General features: G+C 42.6%; 1 protein-coding gene across 1 annotated transcript in view; it reads right to left on the reverse strand.

Annotated features, from left to right (window-relative positions):
* LOC124757567 (ubiquitin carboxyl-terminal hydrolase 8-like) overlaps positions 1-23665 on the reverse strand; it is a gene marked incomplete at both ends in the record, with an annotated part of 115452 nt that overhangs the window by 57750 nt on the left and 34037 nt on the right. The window contains one exon of the mRNA XM_047249068.1: positions 7629-7771. Within this exon, the coding sequence (XP_047105024.1) occupies positions 7629-7771 (143 nt within the window). The remainder of the gene's footprint in view (positions 1-7628; positions 7772-23665) is intronic.

A 23665-nucleotide genomic window follows, 5' to 3' on the forward strand; every position in this document is an offset into this window, starting at 1 on the left:
TTTAAATCAAAACATCTTGACATATTTGTGCTTTTTTACTTGTTAATATTAGTATCCATGTTATGTTAGTATTAGTATCCATGTGACAAGTAAAGTCACATTGTACATGATGTCATGTAGTATAATGTGACACATTCCACCATGTCATCCAACATGACATCTGTCATGTCTGCAGTATGACACAATATGTCATTAAAGTTTAGGATGCAATCAACCCCCACTCCTGGATACTTTGGATTCTAGAAGCATCCCACTCTCTACCGAGCGAGGTGGCACAGTGGTTAGCACACTGGACCCGCATTTGGGAGGACAATGGTCCAATTCCGCGTCCAGCCATCCTCATTTAGGTTTTCCATGATTTCCTTAAATCGCTTTAGGCAAATGCCAGGATGGTTCCTTTGACAGGGCACTGCCTACTCCCTTCCTCATCTTTTCCTTATCCGATGAGACTGATGACCTTACTGTTTGGTCTCTTCCCCCAAATCAACCCCAACCTAACCCACTCTCTAGCAGCACATTAATCTGTGTCTATTTGTTCTTACACCCCTCACCATACAAGTAACAAGGGGTGGGTTTGGGGAAGAAATGGTCCCCTTAGGAAAAGAATGTACCACCATTCAGAAATCACAAAAAATGTTTTAGTGTCCCCTCCCAGAAAAAGGTTTTTAGATATTTCATATATGCTCTTCAGCCACACATTATATATTTTGTTTTCTAAGGCTGGTGAATCTTCTGGATTTTGGACACAGGATCAGGGACTTTAGTCTGTAAATTGCAAGTCACAGGTGTGCCAACATCTTGCAGATAAGAAATCTCACTGCACTGGGGTACCAGGATTAACTCATAAATGGTGCAACTTTGTCAAGATGTTTTGATTCAAATGTTTTCGAAGTGGCCAAATAAACCGGAAAGCCAGTTCCCTTCTCTACATCTCTAACTCTGCCCAGAACATATTCACCTTTTTTGGATCCTATGACAGAAGCATTTTTCATTCTGGTTCCAACTTTTATTCTACCATAACTTTGACATAGCTTGGCAATTGACTCTAGCGACAACTGATCTGGTACAATTTTTTTTATTTTCTTTCATACCACATTTCTTATATCATGGCAACAGATAAAGCTTTCAAAAACAACAGGATGACCATCAATTATGTATATCCATTGGCTGCTGTTGTGGTCTTCAGTCCTAAGACTGGCTCGATGCAGCTCTTCATACTACTCAATCCTGTGCGAGCCTCTTCATCTCCAAATAACTACTTCAACCTACATCCCAGTGAATCTGCTTACTGTGTTCATGTATTGATCTACCGCTATGATTTTTAACCCACACACTTCCCTCCAATACTAAATTCATGATTCCCTGATGTCTCAAAATGTGTTCTATCAAGTGATCCCTTCTTTTGGTCAAATTGTGCCACAAATTTCTTGTCCCCAAAATTCTTTTCAGAACCTCCTCATTAGTTACACGATATATCCATCTACTCTTCAACATTCTTTGGCAGCACCACATTTCAAACGCTTGTATTCTCTTTTTGTCTAAACTGTTTATTGCCCATGTTTCACTTCCATACATGGCAACACACCAAATACTTTCAGAAAAGGCTTCCTAACACTTAAATCTATACTCTATTTTAACAAATTTCTCTTCTTCATATCTGCTTTCTTGCCATTGCCAGTCTACATTCTATGTCCTCCCTACTTCAACCATCATCAGTTATTTTACTGCCCAAATAGTGAAACTCATCTACTACTTTAAGTGTCTCGTTTCCTCATCTAATTCCCTTAGCATTACCTCACTTAATTTCATTCCATTCCATTATCCTTTTTCAGTTTTTGTTGATATTATCTTCTATCCTCCTTTCAAGGCAATGTCCATTCTGTTCGACTCCTCTTTCAAGTCCATTGTTGTCTCTGACAGACTTACAATGTTATCATTCCCTGAACTTTAATTCCTACTGCAAATTTTTCTTTGGTTTCCTTTACTGTTTGTTCAGTGCACAGATAGAATAACATCAGGGACAGGCTACGATCCTCTCTGAATCCTTCTCTACCAGTGCTTCCCTTTCATGCCCCTCAACTCTTGTAACTGCTGTCCGGTTTCAGTACAAGCTGTAAATAGCCTTTCGCTCCCTTGCTACCTTCAGAATTCCAAAGAGAGTCAGTCTGTCTACCTTCTTACAAAATTTGGACCGATTTGCACAAGTCTGAAACACAGAAATGGTGTGCAAAAGTGTTTTTTGCAAGTGCAAGTGTTACATTTAGATCAACTTTAAACCACCCTATTCGACAATGGAGAAATATTATTGGTTAAAAAAATTTTGTTTTGACTTTATCCATTTATCTACCCTTGTGCATAGTTTGAACCAATTCGTACAAACTCTCAGTATAGAAGTGGCGTTCACCAAAAATCTCCCTGACAATTTTTTTTCCCCTCCACTTAAAATCCAAACAACACAATTTTTTTTTCCAACAGTTAAAACTTATCTTAAACCAAGGTCCAATATACTGGAGGACTAAATGTGTGCCATTAGTCTTGCTCCGGTCTGAAATTATTTAAGGGCGACTGTTTTTACTTTTTTTGCATGTAAAATCTGAACAGTGCACATACAAACAGTGCCATTAGCTGTGTGTTAATTTCAGTCCAATTGAAATCTTTTGCAGAAGGAACAATTTCATCTACTCACCATCAACCAATTCATCACTGGATTTGGAATAACACTACTAACAATAATCCAATGACGACAAGATGTAGTTCATGAGGGAACATACCAAGGACTCCATACAGGATTTGCATCCAATACAAAAGGTGTAACAAATTTAATCTATGAGGGTTATCTGGAAACTAAGGTTACAAGGCATGTAGCTACAGCACTGAATGTCCATGGGGGAAGTTGGCACCACTGCCATGTAGTGGGAAGCCAGAGGAAGATTCAAGCATTCCCAACAATCAATAGCTCATCAATTAGTGTTGTGGTGACTGTTAGAAATGAGCATTCTCACTCCGGCTCCCATCAGATGTGAAGTGCATGCTGTAATTTGCTACCTAAATGCTACGGGCATGAACGCTGCTGCGATGCATCATGAAATTGTTTCAGTTTATGGCGAGGACATAATGTCAATGCAGCTTGTGACAAAATGGATACAGAATTTCAATTTTGGAAGGATTGAAAGTCACAATGACAGAAATGGAAAGCCATCTGTTGTGAATGACGATGTGGTGCAGAAAATTGAAGATCATCATCTCTCTGATCACCGTTCGACATCTGATGACCTGCATGCAGTTCGTCCAAACATTTCACAAACTGTTGCTCATGAAATTATAACTAATCAACTAAATTATCGCTAGTTGTGTGTGCGATGGGTGTCCAAGATGCTTACTGAAGCACACAAAACAAATAAGAGTCAGTGCCGCTCGCGAATTACTTGATTGTTTTGAGAATAAAGGTGAGGCTTTTCTCAACTCTATAATAACAGGAGATGGAACTTTGGCTTATCATCATACTCCAGAGAGCAAACGACAATCAATGCAGTTACGCCATACTCATTCTCCCTCAGCCAAAAAATTCAAAAATCAGTAAACAGTGAGGAAAATCATGGTGATAGTGTTTTAGGACAGAAAAGGGGTTCTGCTCATTGATTTGAGGTGAAACAATAAACGCTGCAAGATACTGTTAGGTCACAAAGAAACTTCACACAGCCATACAAAACAAATGTTGCAGGATGCTGACAGCAGGAGTCTGTCTTCTTCATGACAATGCGAATCCGTATATCGCTCATACAACGCAAGAGTTTCCGACTTCTTTTGGTTGGAATGTTTTAAGCCACCACTCTCACATCCACAATCTTGCACCTGGTGGCTATCATCTGTTCACTAAATTGAAGGAACACCTTCATGGAAAACACTTTTCCGGCGATGACGAGGTGAAAATCGAAATGAAGAACTGGTTGAAAAAGGTGGCAGGAGATGCCTATCACACAGGAATGAAAAAACTCATCCCATGTATGACAAAATGTATTGAGGTAAATGGTGATTATGTGGAAAAGTAACATAAGACCTATACTACAATGCATGTAAATTTTATTAAAATTATTATTATTATTATTTTTTTTTTTTTTTTTAGTTCAAAAAATTCTTGTAACCTTACTTTCTGGATTAGCCTCATACATTAACGAATTTAATTTAATATTTCGTAAGCCACTTACATTACTAGTCTGTTATAATATAAAAAATCAATTCTAAAAAATATACAAAGACAATAAATACAATAAAATTATTTCTATTAAATGATGAAAATGTTGAGGGAAGAAGGATAGATTTACTCCAATAAATATAATTGTGAAATGGATTTTTAATCCTGTACTGTTTACAGTTAAGCCTTTAAATAATTGATTCCCACACTTTTCCTGGGTGTCAACTCTGGTTTGTCATTCAAAACTTGCTTAATATACTGTAATTTAGCTACAGTATGACATGTTCAAATGACTATACAAATAGCTGCTGGTACAGCCTAAACCAAAAACTATTTATCCCATGTTCCCAGCTCAACTGAGTACCAAGACCCCCCACAAACTGCAAAATTCTACACACGGTGATTTTCATACACGTTTGTTACGGTGCTTCTCTGCTGTAACAATACAATATAAGATTATTATGAGTGCGCGTTCAATAAGTACCCGATATCCTGTTTTGTCAATAACTTCTCATCACACATGTACCGCTTCCTGCACAGTGCATCCTTCATTGGGCTAAACAGATGGAAGGTGCGAGATCCGGGCTGTAGGGAGGATGAGGAAGAACAGTCCGATGAGGTTTTGTGAGCTCCCCTCACAGGTGCAGACTTGTGCGAGGCCCTGCATCGTCACAGAGAAAGGGAAGTTCATTTGCATTTTTGTGGCGACAAACACGCTCGAGTCATTTCTTCAATTTCCTGAGAGTAGTACAATACACTTCAGATATGATCGTTGCACCATTAGGGAGGACATCAAACACAATAACTCTTCCAGAGTCCCACAAGACCCCGCTGAAGTCAGTTCTTCAATTTCCTGAGAGTAGCACAATAAACTTCAAGTTTTTCTTTTGAGGTGAGACTTCATGGCGGCACTCCATAGATTTCCATTTCATTTCTGGTTTCAAGTTATGAACCCAGGTTTCACTACCTGTGACGATGTTTGACAAAAACTTGTCACGATCAGCCTTGTAGCATGCAAGTAACTCCACACATATAGTCTTTTATTGCTCTTTATGGTCTTCTGTTAGGTGGTGAGGAGCGAAACGGGCAGACACCACTAAATACCCCAAATGGTGGACGAATGCATCGCACAACCGACAGAGATGTCCCGTTGAGCAGCAAGGTGTTTGACTGCGATCCGTCAGTCACCTCAAATGACACTGTTTGCACATTCCGACACAGCAGGAGTCACTTTGCGCAGCCAGCCAGCATACAAAAGATCGGACAGGTTTGTGCAACCTTGTTGCAATGATGAAAGACATCTCACCCGACGACTCAATGTGCGTTTGTTCACTGCCATGTCTGCAGAGACGTTCTGCAAGCGCCTATGAGCATCTGAGATGCTCTGGTTTTCTGCCTTCTGGCAGCTCTCTGCTCGGAATGTACCTCCGTTACAGAGGCCATTCGTGAAGGCTGTGTACGGTGCTGCCCCCTATCGAAAGTCGTTAAACTAAAATTGCCTGAGAAAAAAAAATATATTGCATTGTTTACTGCATTATTTACTGACAGCATCTCATATATTTTTGATTAAAAAGTGCCTTAAATGGTCATCACTATGATGACGCACAAGCTGTTATTTCCACAGTTAATAAGTGATTAGTGGAACTTAACATGTTTAAGTTTGGTTACACAGATGGCTATTTGCATCACTATTTTCAGTTTATAAAGAATATTTCAATTTTTCTTCACGGATAGCTTCACAGAATTCTTCATAAAATGTTTATGGACTTACTTCTGCAGTATTGTGTGATGTGTCATATTATCAGCACTCGAATAGAGAGATTATGTATTACTGACAGGTACATGTGAGAGATTGGTTTCAATTGAGACTGGGGTGACTTTCACAACTATTAGTTGATAATCAGCATCAGCAGTTTAATTACGTATTTAATTAAGCACCTGTTTGTTCATCTGCAAGACATTTACTAATTAAATATCTTATTAACCGTAAAACTACGGGCTTTGGGTAACATCTGAGTGTAAGACAATCACTATGAGAGAGAAAAAAATAATTCTGTTTTGACTAAGGACACACTTGGTCAGAGACAAGTTAAAGATGACAGCATAACAGTTCATATAAATTTAAGGAGTATATGTAACAACTCACTAGAGAGCTGAGGCACCAACAGGAATGTAAACAAAACTGAGAATGTTTTCAGCCTCAGTGGTATATACGAGGGCTGACTGAAAAGTAACGCCTCCACCTTCGTACTTCTTCAACATTTGGCAGCATATGTATGTGGCAGGTACTGGCTTGTTCCATAGCCTTTTCTCTACAGCTCCAGTTGGTGGGAAGCCTTAGCATTGAACGGTTGTGTTATTACAGTGTAATGTATGGAACCCTGTGCGTACGGTCGGTCAATGTGATTTAAGCAATGTGCAGTCATTGAATTCTTGACAGCAGAAGGTGTCACCCCAAAGGAGATTCATCAGAGAATGAAAGCAGTTTATGGTGATTTTATTGATGTGAGTACTGGGCATCTTCATTCTCGTAACACGAGAGGAGTTCCTGGCAAATTTCAAGCCTGTGCACTTTCACTTCAGGAGTCAGCATCCGGTGTACCCATCGTGCACAGATCTTCCGATAGCCAAGCAAAGCAATAATGTGATCCACACGTCCTTGTGAAATGCCGATTGTGCTTTCAATTTCTCTCTGAGTGATACGACGATCATCCTGAATCAATCTGTCAACATTTTGCTTGTGAAACTCTGTGGTTGCTGTCACAGGACGTCTATCTCTTTGTTTGTCATGCAGGTCAGATGTCCCCCCCAACATCTTTAGACTTACTCACCCTACGATGCACAGTACTACTCACATCAACACAATCACCATAAACTGCTTTCAGTCTCTGATGAATCTCCTTTGGGGTGACACCTTCTGATGTCAAGAATTCAATGGCTGCTCGTTGCTTAAATCGTACTGATCGACCATCTGCGCAGGTTTCCATACTTTACTCTGTAACAACGCAGCCATTCAGTGCTAAGGCCTCTCGTCAACTGGAGCTGTAGAGAAGAGGCTATGGAACAAGCCAGTACCAGCCGCATACCAATGTTGCCAACTGTTGAAGAGTTACGAAGGTGGAAGCATTACTTTTCAGTCAACCCTCGTAGTTCACATACACCATCATGGCTACACACTGTACCATGTGAATACATTGTTTCTTGCACTGAAATCAAGCACAATGTAGTCAGCTGTGACAATATAGTTATACAGTCCTGTTTATGTGCTTATGAGCTCTTCAGTAAGTTGTTCCCTTTACTCCTTAAATTATATATATTCCAAGAAGGAATTTCCAACCAGTTTTACTGTTAATAATTAAATGTAAATATAGCATAAATAAAACATTTTCAAGGTCATGAAAGGTAAGGGATGGATGGACAGAAAAACATACGGCACCTGGTAAGCCATTATAAAATGGTTCTTCCTTCTTTTTAGGCTCATTAATTTTTGGAACTTCCTTCTGTAATTCATCTGATGAGCCTTTTTCTTCAGCCTTTGGCACAATACGTTGCTTTTCTTGGTCTTGTAGAGCCTTGTATCTTTTAAAAGAAGAAAAGAGCATTAAAAAAGTTATGAATGTCTGAAACTAAAACAACAATATGGAAAGGATAAAGGGGGCTTTGAATAAGACAACCACAACAAAAAAGAATGCTAAAAATATTCAGCTTTTGGAGAAGTCCTTCATCAGAAGTAGACAGCTTGCACACAATCACAACTCGTACACACATGGCCACTGTCATCTCCATGGGCTACGCCTTCATTGCCTGTATATATCTTGTGTGACAAGCCCACAATCTACAATATTTCAACTGGGTTTGCTCTTTAGATTCATGGTAATGGCCCTAACTACATTTCAGTAATTACGAATTCTGTCTCCATTTGTTCTGGTCAACTCATCAAACAAGATAACCTTGCATATCTGACTAACATGACCTCCAAAACTAAATTCACTACAATATGGCATACATATAAATTAATGTGACTTTTCCAAGTAGTCTGCTGAATTGTTGTTTCCAACGTACATTATTTTGACAACTGACCCACTCATCTTCTACAGGTGCTGCAAGTTTTGCTGTTGTGTGTGTTCATTGCCTGGACTCCAATCAGGCTATGAACTATGGTTGGTCTCGTGCTGCTATTTATAGTTGAGTTAAGACTGCTGACACCCACTATGCCATTTGATGCCCTTTCGTTTTTCAGAGCTCACACCCACTGATATTCCATGAAACACAAATTCTCTCAGCGTTTTTCACTTCTGGTGGATGTGGTGGCCAGCAATACTTTAATAAAATGAGTGCCGCAACAAGAGTTATTTAAATCGAAACTGCCGTCCCAGTTCATTATGTTTTCTGACATTATTTCATGATTACATTCAAGGCAGTGCTTAGCAATAGTGGAGTTGCTTGATTGTTTTAGTCAAACATGTCACTGATGCTCTTTCATCTCTCCTCAACTGACCTGATAGACTGCTCCATGTAAGACATGCCACGTACCATCAACCACAAAGAAATTCAGTGCTAAAGACTCTGATCCACAGAGCTTGACAACTTTCACACAAGGTGAGCATTGCCAAAGAATTACAGCAGCTACCAACAGTGTTCCAAAGGAGTGAGTATTCAAGATCATGAAACTGAATGGGTGACGCAGTCAAGAGGTTAAGATTGAGACCGAGGATGACATGCAAAAAAATCACTAAACTCGTAGCACCTGAAGAAAGCTGGTCGGTCATCAAAATATTGGGCACAGATGGAAGTAACAACTCAGCAGAGCACCTAGATGCACACAATTTATCAACTCTGCTGAGAAAACCTGAGAGATTACAAGCAAACTGTTGCCACAAAGTAAGTTTCTCAATTAACATGGACTTGCCTACGTTCATATCACCAAATAAATACAGTTGAGGCTTACAAACCTTGCATGAATGAAAGTTTACATTATATCAGTCTATCACCACCTTCCCCCAACCAGAATACAATAAATCACATCTACTTAGGGGTGTAACCTTCCTCATGTGTTGTTGATAGGATCATACACATTTCTCAGTGAAACGTAGACAGTTACAATTGTTAATGAGGAAGAGATCAGTGTAAACCACCTTCATAGTACACTTTACCCACATACATAACATAACAATAAACATAAATTACAATTTAGCTACAATATAGCAGGTCAGCAACTGGAGGCAGTTAATTCCATAAATTATCTGGGAGTACGCATTAGGAGTGATTTAAAATGGAATGATCATATAAAGTTTATCGTCGGTAAGGCAGGTGCCAGACTGAGATTCATTGGAAGAATCCTGAGGAAATGCAATCCGAAAACAAAGGAAGTAGGTTACAGTACGCTTGTTCGCCCACTGCTTGAACACTGCTCAGTAGTGTGGGATCTGTACCAGATAGGGTAGATAGAAGAGATATGGAAGATCCAATGGAGAGCAGCGCACTTCGTTACAGGATCATTTAGTAATCGCAAAAGTGTTATGGAGATGATAGATGAACTCTGGTGGAAGACTCTGCAGGAGAGACGCTCAGTAGCTCGGTACGGGCTTTTTTTCAAGTTTTGAGAACATATCTCCACCGAGGAGTCAAGCAGTATATTGCTCCCTCCTATGTATAGCTCGCGAAGAGACCATGAGCATAAAATCAGAGAGATTAGAGCCCACACAGAGGCATACTGACAATCCTTTCCACGAACAATACGAGACTGGAATAGCAGGGAGAACCGCTAGAGGTACTCAAGGTACCCTCCGCCACACACAGTCAGGTGGCTTGTAAAGTATGGATGTAGATGTAGATGTAGATTTAACTGAGCACTACTCATTGGCAGCAGTGTTCCACACGCCTCCAGAACCACCTGCTCCATGCCAACAGCCCCTACTGTGACAAAAGAAATGCCATCAATTTATTTTATGTTATTTTAGTTCTAAGATTGTATTCACTCCTCAACCACTTACAATATGTAATACTCTTTTTTACAGACTCATTATTCATTCCTCAACCACTTCCAATATGTAATAATCTTGTGTACAGAGTAAAAAATCGTCTGATGACAGTTTGATAAAAGACCGAAACAAGTCATGAAACTAAATATTCTTACAACTTCTGCACCACTTGTTAGCAGCAGACACAATGGCTGCACCAAAGACTGAGACGGCGTGGAGTTTTACAATTATTTATTGAACTTTCTTTACAATTTCTTCCCCGTTGTCGCTGCCCAGGCCTGTGGATCCCTCCGCCTGGCTGCTGCTGTGTAGACTCTCCGACAATGCGCGCAACGTGCGCCGCTGATCGCACTCGGGAGCCTCAGGCCAGCAGTGCTCTGCTGAAGCCAGGATGCCCTGTGGTTGAGATGAACTCGTCGTCACTCAGTGCCCCAGTACGGCACGCCCACAGAATTGTGTCGCTGTGAGGTCAGCTGCCAATGCCTGCTGCACCGGCGGCTGGGAACCAGTCAGTCGCGATGTCCGTGAGGTCCCGTCATGGACGGACCACGCGCCGTGGGGCCGGGTTGCCGTGAAGTCCAGGTGTCAGTCCCCGGCGGTGCCTGTGACCAAGACCGCGCTGTGGCTGGTCCTGCTGGAAGTTCTCACTGTAGTTAGTCAGCCATGGTGCCGACAGAACTCGGGCCGACCTCCAGCGCTGAAGTTGACATCTGGCAGCGAACAGATGACTCCTGTGAGCTGGAACAGACTTCCGGAATCATCACCTACGAAGATTGAAAATTCGGACATGGACCACATCCGTCCTCAGATCCGTACTGCTTCCTAATGGCTTCTGTCTGTTGCTGCCTGCGCTCCACTATTTATATCCGGCAGGAGGACGTTTTTTACCCTCGGTGGTAGCTTTTTGTTATTACTCCCACAGTATATTGCAGCGTAACTTAGCGTGCTGGCCTCACTTCCCCTTACTCAGCACTCTCCAGGCTTCACTCGGCGCTCGGTCTGTGTGCGTCCTTGTATCAGTCTGTTGATAGACTGCTGCTGTCAGCAAGGCTATCTGTGCCTGCCTACTTTGCAACACCTCGGTCGCTGGCGTGCCTCTGTTTTGCCATTCTCCACTCTGCGAAGCAACACTTACTACATGTGGTCGCAACACTGCCTCCTCCTAAAAATTAAATTCGTCCCCAAATTTACCCAATACGTTAACTCTAGTTCTATCCTATATTCTACTTCTTCCCTATACACATCCAGGTTGCCCTGACTCATGCCCTACTGGTAATCCATTCTACAGGAATCTCATGGAGCAGTCTTGGATTAACACGCTGAATTACACCACACCAATAAGTACAATCAACACGGTAATAGTACTGGTTGAAATACCAATGGTCACTATTCTACGATTCCGCCTGGTACCGTACTCTTCCACATGCCTTAATAATTGCTGCATTGAAATTTGAGCTTTCTCCGAATCTACTAGTTTATCTATCGTTTGCAATAGTGTAGCATCCATGGTGTTGTTAATATACGTCAAATTTTCTCCTGCAGTGATGCTGAATGACGCATCTGGCCAGTACAACATCAGATGAGTATCTGTAACCTTGGTGACTCCCGTGACTGTCGCTGAGAAGCTGAAACGATCCACTACTATTTCACAATTTGTCCTGTTGATTAGCAAACTACTGTCCCGTAATTCCATCTCCATGGTTGCTGTCCAATTCCCAGTGTCATAACACTTGGCTGATATCATCTCCCAACCTGCTGAAAATGTGGTGTAGGCTTCACTATTATTCTCCGACACTCTGAAGCTTCTGCTTCTGCCCTAAATAACTGGATCTGACACGACCTCTTGCCCGTGAAAACAACCCGTGATGGAAAAATGGAAACTGACTCCATTAGACATCTACTAAACTCTAAACTCGACACAGTAGCACGACTATCCCCCTCCTCAGAAATTAATAAAACCTCCTGTGTCCTGAACTGTATGCCCTTCCCCATGCGCTCCCATCTGACCAGATAAGGATGCACTGTGTAACAGTGATACTGTCTCCCCACACTAGTTACTGTAAATCTAATCTCTATATACATCTTAACTAGAGCCGTTGTTACCTTAATCCTAGACATCCTTAATCCTAGACATACGATAAAAAAGTGACAAACTCGCTTCAATTAACGGCACTACGTGCTCTACCCCTTCCGGAAACTCTCCCTCTGCCTGCTTCAGACTCGTCTGAATTTTTCTGGTGACATCAACGTCACACTCACCTGCCCGTGCAATGCGTGATGTACTGCCTCTTGCCATTCATCCATCCTCACTGATGCATCACCAATGCTGTTAACCAGTTCCTGCAGCAATTTAGCCATTTCCAGCTTCCTTATATATCCAATCGCGCTTGTACCTATTCCAGATCCGTATTCAATCATTTCTGTGTTTGTTCTATATATGCTCATAACTCTGTAGTCATACCACACACCACGCACGTCACATTCAACAACTCTGTACCTAATCCCCGTATCTCTGTTGTGGTATATCCACTAACTTCCCTATGCTTTCCTCCCTGTCGCGAATAACTGTTAAAGAATTGTTCAAACCTTCAATATCGTCTATCTGCTGTTCCAAAAATTGTTTTCAGTAACTTCCCACCTGCATTCAACCAACCCCCTCTTTACTCTCTTTCTCCTCCCTAGAATCGTGCTCACGACTTGGCGCAGTTGTTCCCTTATCTCCTTACATGACCTATCCAAAGCCTCGTACTCTTCTTGCATGTCCCGTAATATTCCGTTCTTAGATGCAAGTGTTTCCACACTCGATACCACCTCCTGTAGCTGCCGCATCTCGTTCCTTGCCTGCAGGATGCTGAGTGCCAGTCGAAGCGTCCATTCGTGACTCGTGAGGACCACATCCGCTTGTTTCCCGAACAACACCCCACTTCGCAACGGCATATCCTGTACCTGGCCAGCTTGTGTCAGCTGCCTGCGGACTACGCCCCATACTATCCACTTGAACCCCATCCTGCGTCACCTACAGAATGGAGAGAGAAGGAAAAAACTCCCATCACTACCCCTTAATACCAATAAAATAACCCTAGTCCGTGCACAAAAATAATACACACATGATAATTACTGCTAACTATACATCCCTTGAACGCAACTTATACTTAATACCCAGTTTACTGTCTGCTTCTGGCGCTTCTTTTCACTATCTGCCAGAAGAAGTAGTACATATACACGGATCTACTACCCCTGCAACGGCTTAACTCTACTAACGTGAACCACCGTTATCTTGGTAGGCAATTGTAATTTTATACTGACAGGTGATGTCATTTCCACTACCTGGTACAGTCCCTGGAACTTGTTTGTGAACTTCTTGGTTCTCTCTTTTCGAACATACGGATTATCTAGTAGCACCCATTGGCCTACTCTGTACTGTGGTAACTTCCTCATTGTACCTCCCATCCGTTCTTGTCGTTCCAATGCTTTTGTGTTAGCTCGTACAACTCTCTGCCATAGTTCCATAATGGTTTTCGCAAATTGCCTTACATGCTCGCCCTCTGCTCTCAGCCTTGGACAAAGCGTGTCAAAAGGTGATGGCATCTTCCGCCCATACACCACTTCGTACGGCGACAATCCTGTCGACGTACGTACCTTACTATTACATGCACTGGTTACAAATTACAAGTAGACATCCCAGTCAGTGTGTTGACAATTTACGTAGTGACTCAACATCTTAGCGATCATGCGATGAACTCACTCTGTTCGTCCATTTGCTTGCGGATGGAATGGACTAGTCCGTAGTTTCTTTACCTTCAGTAACTTACACAGTTGCTTCATCAGATCAGACGTGAAATTAGTACCTTGATCCAATATTAAGGACTGAGGTATCCCATATCTGAGTAGCCAATTATTAACTAAAGCTTGTGCCACCGTACTTGCTTTCTGATCTGGTAATGCGACCACGTCTAATTACCTACAAAAGTGGTCAATCACTGTTAACACACACTTATTCCCTGCTGCACTCCTATTAAATGGGCCTAATACATCAATTCAGATTTGTTGGAAATGTCTGTCTGCCTCTGGTAATCTTTGAAGCTGAATCTTTTGATGGCACAACTCCGCACGCTGTGCGCATGGCACACAATTCCTGACATACTCGTCCACGTCTTGACGTCATGTTCTCCACCAAAACTTCTCCGCTATCCGCATATCCGTGGCTCTTCTCCCACCATGTCCTGAAAGAAAATGGTCATGCACCTGTTGAAAAACTTCAGATCTTAATGCTGCTGGTACTACAACGCGCGGGCCGCATTTCGTCGACCTGCAAAGTAACCCGTCCTGTACTAAGAACTGCGGTTGCTTTCTGAACAATTGGCAATCACTATCCACGGCTTGTGCCCTTTTCCATTCCTCTTCCGTCACCCCTGTTACTTGTAATACTGCCACTTTCCTGCTCAATGTGTCAGCATTGGCATGTTTCACACCTGGCTTGTGTATTACCTCATAATCGAACTCACTGAGTTTCAGCGCCCATCTCACTAGCCTACTCGCTGGGTCTTTCAGACCTAATAACCATTTCAGCGCTGAATGATCCATCACAACCTCAAAACTTCTACCGTACAGATAAAATTGAAAGTACGAAATCCCGTATATATTACTGCTAACAATTCCTTCTCTGCCATGGAGTAATTTTGTTCCGCCTTGTTAAGTTGACGAGACACGAACACAATCGGATATTATATTCTTTGCCGTCAATGTCTTGACCAAGTACAACCCCATGAGTAAGATTAAATGCATCACATTGTAGTATAAACTCTTTCGAAAAGTCTGCAAACTTCAATACTGGATCTGATGTCACTATCCGTTTAAACTCTTGAAATGCTTTCTCGCATTCTGACGTCCACTGGAAGGTAACACCTTTTCTTAGCAACTTAGTAAGTGGCCTCACTATTTCTGCGAACCCCTGTATGAATTTTCTATAATAGCTCACAAGACCAATGTACGATTGCAGTTGTTTAACCATTTGCGGAACCAGAAAGTCTCGTACTGCAGAAGTGAGATAAGGATCTGTTCGTACCCCATCCTGACTGATAACATTCCCCGGGATAATTTACTTGCGCTTGCACAAAATGGCATTTGTCCAAACTTAATGTTAGCCATGCTGCCTCTAATCTTTTAAATACCACCTCTAACCATTCCACATGCTGCTCTATATCTCTTGAAAAAACTATAATGTCATCCAGATACACCATGCATTTTTTCGGTTTCAACCCATGAAGGACTCCATCCAACAACCTCTTAAATGTTGCTGGAGTGTTTTTTAGTCCAAACAGCATTCTTTTATAATACTTCAATCTGGTGATAACCGCTTCTCAAATCCATAGTGAAGAAAAATTTACACTGCGCTAGGTTGTCTAACGTTTCTGTGATATTCGGAATGGGATATACATCCGCCACTGTCCGTTCATTCAAATGTCTGTAATCGCAACAAAAGCGAAATTTTTTCGACCCGTCCAGTGTCTTCTTCGGAACTAGGACCACACTACTAGACCAAGGACTATTACTGTGCTGGATTATCTCATCTTCCAGTTGTTGCTCTATTAATTGCTCTACTACTGGTTGTAATTGTTTCGGTAGTCTGTATGGCTTAGAATACACCGGAGTGTGATTCCCTGTCGGAATACGATGCTGTGTTATCGGTGTAGCAGGTAACGTACCCTGTGCTTCAGACAATGTTTTATACTTTTGTAATAATGCTTCCATACCCGAACAATCATTTCCTCTCAAATGGTTTACCTTGTCACGAAGTGCAGACGTGCTGACGGTTTGCTTTACATCATAGTCTAGTCTCGAACTATCGATGTCTTCTTCATCCATTAACTCTACTGTGGCTATTACTAATCCCTTCGGCAGATCAACATCATCCTGCCCGAAGTTATCTAAACTCACCGGAACCATAAACTGCCCGTTTATGTCTGTTACCCATGATACACTCCTACGAATAAAGCAATGCTTTTCGTCGAAAACCTCATTACTCAGTAGTGGCTCTACCAAGAATAACCCCTGCTGTGGCACATCGACATCCACTGATACCCAGATCAACTTCCATGTACCTGTTCGTACTTTGTCATATGAAATCACCTTTAATGCACTTGTATGCAGTTTAGTTGGTATCACCTTAGCTATCGGCGCACCTTGAACTCTGAAACATTTGCAACGGCTGTACCCATTGAGAACAAGTTCCCACCGAGTTCCAGCGTATGTTGCGAAAGGTCAATTTTGATGTGATGTTTAATCATAAAGCCCAACCCAAGTATCGCTGACAATCCCTGTCCCACAGTTGACAACACCTCCATTTGCTACCGGAACCACACGTTCCCTATCTTAAACATGAGCTGTGCTGCCCCTAGTGCATCTAATTTTTTATCACCTACTGCGCGCAGTCTGTATCTCGGAACTTCCAATCCTTTCCTGCCCACGAGGTCCACACTGACAACTGATACGTGCGCTCCAGTACCCACAAAAACTCTCGAGACTTATCTTTTATCCAAACCATCAAACTACAATCCGCCTCTTCGTGCACTCTCTGAGTACCTCTTTTTACTGGGAATGCTTCCCAACGGCAGGAACACTCCCTTTTTCATTTAACAGTTTTTTACCTGCTGTATCATTAACCCGTTTCTTGGCTTTACACTGCCGTGCCTTATGCCCTATTTTCTGACAACTGAAACACTGTGGTTCCCGACATTGTCCCTTAAAATGACCTTGCTTCCCACAACGGTAACACTCTTTGGAAGACAAAAAAATTTTCTTGTCATTGTGACTTCTAGTGGCACTATCCACTTCCTCCAAATGTGTAACTACGCGCAATGCTGCTGCTAAGTCACTTGGACTTTCCATCCGTATCCGGCGTCAAAAATCTGGTGAGACTCCTCGCAAAAATGCGTCTAAAGCTCTATTCTCTGCTTCTTTCAATAGAACTTCATTTGCACTTGGATCTTGCGTTAACTCATACGTGTACCCATTCGTTCTCCTAATTCTGTCTGAAAATTCTTCTACCGTTTCACCCATTTTTTGCATCATCCTCCCCAATTTTTCTCTAAAAAATCTGGCACTGTTTTGTTTCCTTAACCTTAGCAATAATCCCTCAGCCAACTCTGTGAACATAGTAGTATCCTTTAACCCTTCGTGGTATGCCACATAAGTCTTTGCGTCACCTACTAACCGTAACATCGCCATTTGCAAACACATTTCATCTGACCAGCCACACAGTCTAGTTGTACTACGTACGTAACCAATGAAAACATTCACATCCTCTGATGTTTTACCCGAGAAGGAAGCTATCAAATTAGCCGCTGAACAATCTGCCACACCGGAAAAGACAGTACCCTTGCATTCTACAATATCGCTTCCCGAGCCTGATTGAGTATTTTGCAACAATTGTTGCTCCATCCTCTGCATGTGCTGCTTTTGCAACTTTTTACTTCAATCAGTTTCTTAACTTGCTCTGTCAACGCGACTACAGCGTCACTTGTCCTGGTTGCACATGTCTCTGGCATTTTCCGTGTGGTATACCTCGCCTCACAAAAATAAAATTGTATTACCCAGAAGCAAGTTAACTCCTAGCATGTCTAATGGCAAGCCATCTAGACTTACCACACTGTCCCGTTACATGACCTTAGAAGCCACACACATCACAAGTGCTTGGTACAAATTTATCGCAAGGAGCAAAGTGACCTGTTAATCCACACACTACGCATTTAGATGGTACTAAGTTAATGTGACTATCATTCCCACAAAACTGTGATATGTCTATAGGACTTCTAGGCCTTTGAAATGACACTCTCACATCCCTTAACGTTACCCTCGACATGTCTAGCTACACAGAAAACATAGAGAGAAGGCAGTTTCTGGACTCACCCTATTCAGTGTTTCTCGGTTGCTCCGCACAGTGCTCATCAAAGTCATGGCGTGGGTGCGCCTGACACCACTTGTTATAACTTCTGCACTGCTTGTTAGCAGCAGACACAGTGGCTGTGCCAAAGACTGAGACGGTGTGGAGTTTTACAATTATTTATTGAACTTTCTTTACAATTTCTCCCCCGTCGTTGCCGCCCAGCCATGCGGATCCCTCCGCCTGACTGCTGCTGTGTAGACTCTCCGACAATGCGCGCAACGTGCGCCGCTAATCGCACTTGGGAGCCTCAGGCCAGCAGTGCTCCGCTGAAGCCAGGACGCCCTTTGGTTGAGATGAACTCGTCGCCGCTCGGTGCCCCAGTATGGCATGCCCACGGAGCTGCGTCACCGTGAAATCAACTGCCGACGCCTGCTGCACCGGCAGCTGGGAAGCCATCAGTCGCGATGTCCGCGAGGTCCTGTCATGGACGGACCACGCGCCGTGAGGCCAGGTTGCCGTGAAGTTCGGGCGTCAGTCCCTGGCGGTGCCTGTGACCAAAACCGCACTGTGGCCGGTCCTGCTAGAAGTTCTCGCTGTAATTAGTCAGCCATGGTGCCGACCGAACTCGGGCCGACCTCCAGAGCTGAAGTTGACATCTGGTGGCGAACGGATGACTTCTGCGAGCTGGAACAGACTTCCGGAATCGTCACCTACGAAGATTGAACATTCACACACAGACCACGTCCGTCCTCAGATCCAAACTGCTTCCTAATGGCTTCTATCTGTTGCTGCCTGCACTCCACTATTTATATCCGGCAGGAGGACTTTTTTACCCTCGGTGGTAGCTTTTTGTTATTACTCCCGCAGTATATTGCAGGATAACTTAGCGAGCTGACCTCACTTCCCAATACTCAGCACTCTCCAGGCTTTGATCGGCACTTGGTCTGCATGCGTCTTTGTGTCAGTCTGTTGATAGACTGCTGCTGTCAGCAAGGCTATCTGTTCCTTCCTACTTCGCAACGCCTCAGTCACCAGTGTGCCTCTGTTTTGCCATTCTCCACTGCGTGAAGCAATGCTTACTACATGTGGCTGCAACAATATACACAACTTACATGTGATCTAGACTGTTTTACTGAAATAATTTTAATATAATTTCAGCAATCACTGTTTTCCTATGGACAATGTTCCAAAAACTTCATCTATGTGGTGGGGAACAATCTATCCTTTCCATAGTTGCTTTCCATCCTGGATTTTTCATTGTTTGAAACTAATGTAAAACTGAAGAGAAACATATCCAAGCTAGCAATTATAGGGGCGGTGAAGATGAATATGGGAATCAAAAAGGAAAAGACAGAAGACAGAAAGAGCAAGTATTTAGATTGTTGGGGGAAGTGGAGGGAGGATCACTCTAAATTCTGAACACAATACAAAGGAAAAAAATTCAAAGTACCATTAACAGATACAGGGGTTGGACAAAACTCCTCCAAACTAATATTAGTAATCAACATATGCATGTATATGAAGGACATAGTCTGTCTTTATAGCACTGTGCACGACAGCATTTATAGCACAACAAGTGCTTGCTTGAACATAAATACAGATGCCAGCCAAGACCGCAGGTTGCACTGTTGTATCTGACCACATATGCCACCTGTGCAATGTCCTTGATATTCTGCACATGTCAGTCACGTTCAGAACAGGGTTCCATGTAGCTGTCAGAGCATTATGTTAGAGTTAAGTGAATTCGAACATGGGAAAATTGTTGGAGCTCATATGGCACCGTGCTTGCATAACCATAGTAGATGAAGTGTTTGGTGTTTCAAGAGGCATCGTATCAAAGATTTATACCAAATACAGGGAATGCAGTAAATCATCATCCACTAAGTAACAACACAACGAAAGTGTATGTTGAGTGATCATGGTTGTCAATGACTAAAAAGGACTGTGACAACAAATAAGAGGATTACAGCAGGAGAACTGAGTGTTGCACTCGTGAACTCTGGCAGCATCAAAACAACACGAAGGAAGCTTCATAAGGAGTGAATCTCAGGGTGAGCTGGAATTCCAAAATCACATATGAGGTATGCAAATGCTCGTAGCAGGAAATGGGGTGCTGAAGCCATAAAACCTGGACTACAGAGCAAAGGAAGAACGTCATTTGGTCAGATGAGTCTTGATTCACACTGTTTCCAATTTCTGGCTGAGTTTATGTCCCATGAGTACATACTGAGGAGTTTGATGATGATTTGGGCTGCCATTTCACGGTATTCCACAAGCCCCATGGTTACTCTACAAGGATTATGTGACCATTTTGGCTGATCAGGTTTATCACGTGGTACAATGTTAGCTCTCAATTGACGCTGTGTTCTGAAATGACAGGGCCCTGTTCACACAGCTTACATCATCCAGAACTGGTTTTCTGAGCACAAGGATGAATTGCCGCATCTCTCATGACCACCACAGTCACCAGATCTAAATATTATCGAGCCACTGTGATCTACTTTGCAGAGAAAGGTGCATGATTGCTATCGGCCTCCAATATGTTTACCTGAACTTACCACTACTTCACAGAAGAATGGTATAAGATTCCCTTGAAAACCATACAGGACCTGTATTTATCCATTCTGAGATGACTGGAAGCTGTTTTGAATGTCGGCAGTTTTCCTACACTATATTAGGAATTGTAATGTATTCTCTTTTTGAAAATTCTATATTTTGAGCCACTATCTCTACGTATTGTTCATTTTAGCTATGATCTGTCTTCCCTTTCTCTTTACGTCGAAGTGTAATTCAGAATAAATTTTCAGTTTGTGTTGACTATTTTGCTGTTCCACTCCAGGTACTCTTCTTCTTTCTCATTAGATAAATGGTCTGTTGCTAATGTATAAATATTGTGAAAACTTGTAACTCGTATCAAATATTTACTGTAAATAAATCCTATTGAGGACAAAAATATTTCACTTCTGTAGAACAGTTAACATTTTGTTAATATCCTGTGCTAGGATAAATTTAATATTTTCGTTGATATAAATTTTAAACGATTTCCAATAAAATGACAACTCAGGTTTTTAAATTTGAAAATGGCTTTAACACTAACTACATGCAACCACACTAATTTGATTAACGATGTATGACCCAAAGCATTATAAAGTATCCTGTCAGCAACTGCTTTGCTACTGTACAACATTTTGACGAATTCCATACGTTTCAACTGTCTTAAGGCTGATGGATAGAACATCAATGACAATGAACATAGCATTCATTAATACATCACAAGACAACTTTGTCAAACGACAAGAGTATGACAGAAATTTTACTCAAATATTATAATACTTGGTTACGAACTGCAGTTAATGATTACAAATAATGTGGAGTAATGGTAATATCTCATAGAACAGTTGCGATGCTGAGTTACCAACAGGCATATAAACAAAACAAGACCTGCTCTTATAGCCACATATGCAGTATGTTACTTCAGGATTTGGGAAGGCATGGCAGCCCTGGATAGAACAAGGGCTGGTGTGTCGATCAGCTCAGATGTTATTTTAGGAGATGGTTCAAATGGCTCTGAGCACTATGGGACTCAACTGCTGAGGTCATTAGTCCCCTAGAACTTAGAACTAGTTAAACCTAACTAACCTAAGGACATCACAAACATCCATGCCCGAGGCAGGATTCGAACCTGCGACCGTAGCGGTCTTGCGGTTCCAGACTGCAGCGCCTTTAACCACACGGCCACTTCGGCCGGCCTATTTTAGGAGAGTTACCACATCTGACTAGGTGACTGCCAGGCTGGTACCCATATCCCATCTCAGTTACACAATTCTCAAACATTTCAGAAATGTTCTCATGCTTCCACATAGGTTAACACTATACATAGACAGATAGGGTACACAAGTTCTGTCCCAGGGGGAAGGAGGGATACGGGAAGGGTGGCAACTGGAAGGGCATCTGCCAGCCATTTACCATTAACATTGGCAATTCCAGATTAACATGCTGAACCTATGAAGAAATGAAATAAGACCAGGAAAAAGCAGGATTTTATATGGCATGACCACCAACCAGCTGTCAACCCAAATGAATGCCCACTGCCAGACAGAGGCCAAGAGCAGAGTTGACCATCTGCTGTCAGAACATGCTGCTGAGCGCAACATGGTCAATCTCAATGGCTGCTTCAGAACCCATGCTATCTGGATAATCTACTATGAATTACATAGATGGGAAATGCCCTTCAATCCCGTAGTTCTCTTGGCCTCGATCTCTGCAAACCCCAGACCCATACTCATCCCCATCTTCTCCTCGGCCCCATCTTCATTCATCCTGCACTCACACGCTTCTTGCTACAGTCTTCTTCTTCTTCTTCTTCTTCTTCCTCCTCCTACCCTCCCCCTCTGTTCTATCCAACCCCACAAATCTAGTCCTCCTCATCACTGGGCACCACACACAGCTCCTCCTGTCTGTGGCCAGAACAAGCTCAAGGATCCCACATTCCTGTCGTAGATGAGATACTGGCAGAAGTAAAGCTGTGAGTATCGGGCATGAGTCGTGCTTCGGTAGCTCAGATGGTAGAGCACTTGCCCGTGAAAGGCAAAGGTCCCGAGTTCGAGTCTCAGTCGGGCACACAGTTTTAATCTGCCAGGAAGTTTCATATCAGCGCACATTCCACTGCAGAGTGAAAATCTCATTCTGGAAACATCCCCCAGGCTGTGGCTAAGCCTTGTCTCCACTGTATCCTTTCTTTCAGGAGTGCTAGTTCTGCTAGGTTCGCAGGAGAGCTTCTGTAAAGTTTGGAAGGTAGGAGACGAGATACTGGCAGAAGTGAGGCTGTGAGTACCGGGCGTGAATTGTGCTTCGGTAGCTCAGATGGTAGAGCACTTGCCCGCGAAAGGCAAAGGTCCCGAATTCGAGTCTCGGTCGGGCACACAGTTTTAATCTGCCAGGAAGTTTCAATTTTATCTAGTATTCTTGGTCTGAATGGTGCCCTGAGATTTAGTCTGGGTAATTGCACTTTACTGAGCAAGTCACTGGCCCATGTACGAGTGCAGCCTTTGCACTACAGCATTCCACTATCATGAAAACTGCTATCATAAACCAGTTTATAACTGAAGATGAACTTCAGCAGCAGAATGGTTTGAGTAAACTGCCGTACAGCATTCATGACAGTCTACACTAGCTTAAAAAAAAAAAATAAATAAAAAAAAAGGACAGATAATGCAATTAAAGTGTGGTACATGACTTGTAAGTGGAGTTAGACTCTTAGTATCATAGAGGACCACCGGATGTGACCACCTACGAGGGTTCAGAATGGTCGAGTGGAGGGGTGTTGGTGAGAACCTGTCACACACCCGAGGCAGTGATGAGACAGCGTTAAATTAACATCCATTTATTGCTGAGAGTTTTAGTGATTCAGTCCACTCGTTGTTGTGATGGTCAGAAGGTAGAAATCCCAACAGTGACATGGAGGACAACCCAAGAAGCGGTCTCAGTGTACAGCCAGTAACGCAGTACACACAAGCCAAGGAGAGGCGGCACCAGGTGCCCCGCTCCCAAGTTGTTCAGCTTATAGTCTGTTGCGTCCTTGCCAATGGATGCAATCGGCACTGGCAC

This window comes from Schistocerca piceifrons, unplaced genomic scaffold (assembly GCF_021461385.2).
Source record: "Schistocerca piceifrons isolate TAMUIC-IGC-003096 unplaced genomic scaffold, iqSchPice1.1 HiC_scaffold_551, whole genome shotgun sequence".
Classification (NCBI taxonomy): Eukaryota; Metazoa; Arthropoda; class Insecta; order Orthoptera; family Acrididae; genus Schistocerca; species Schistocerca piceifrons.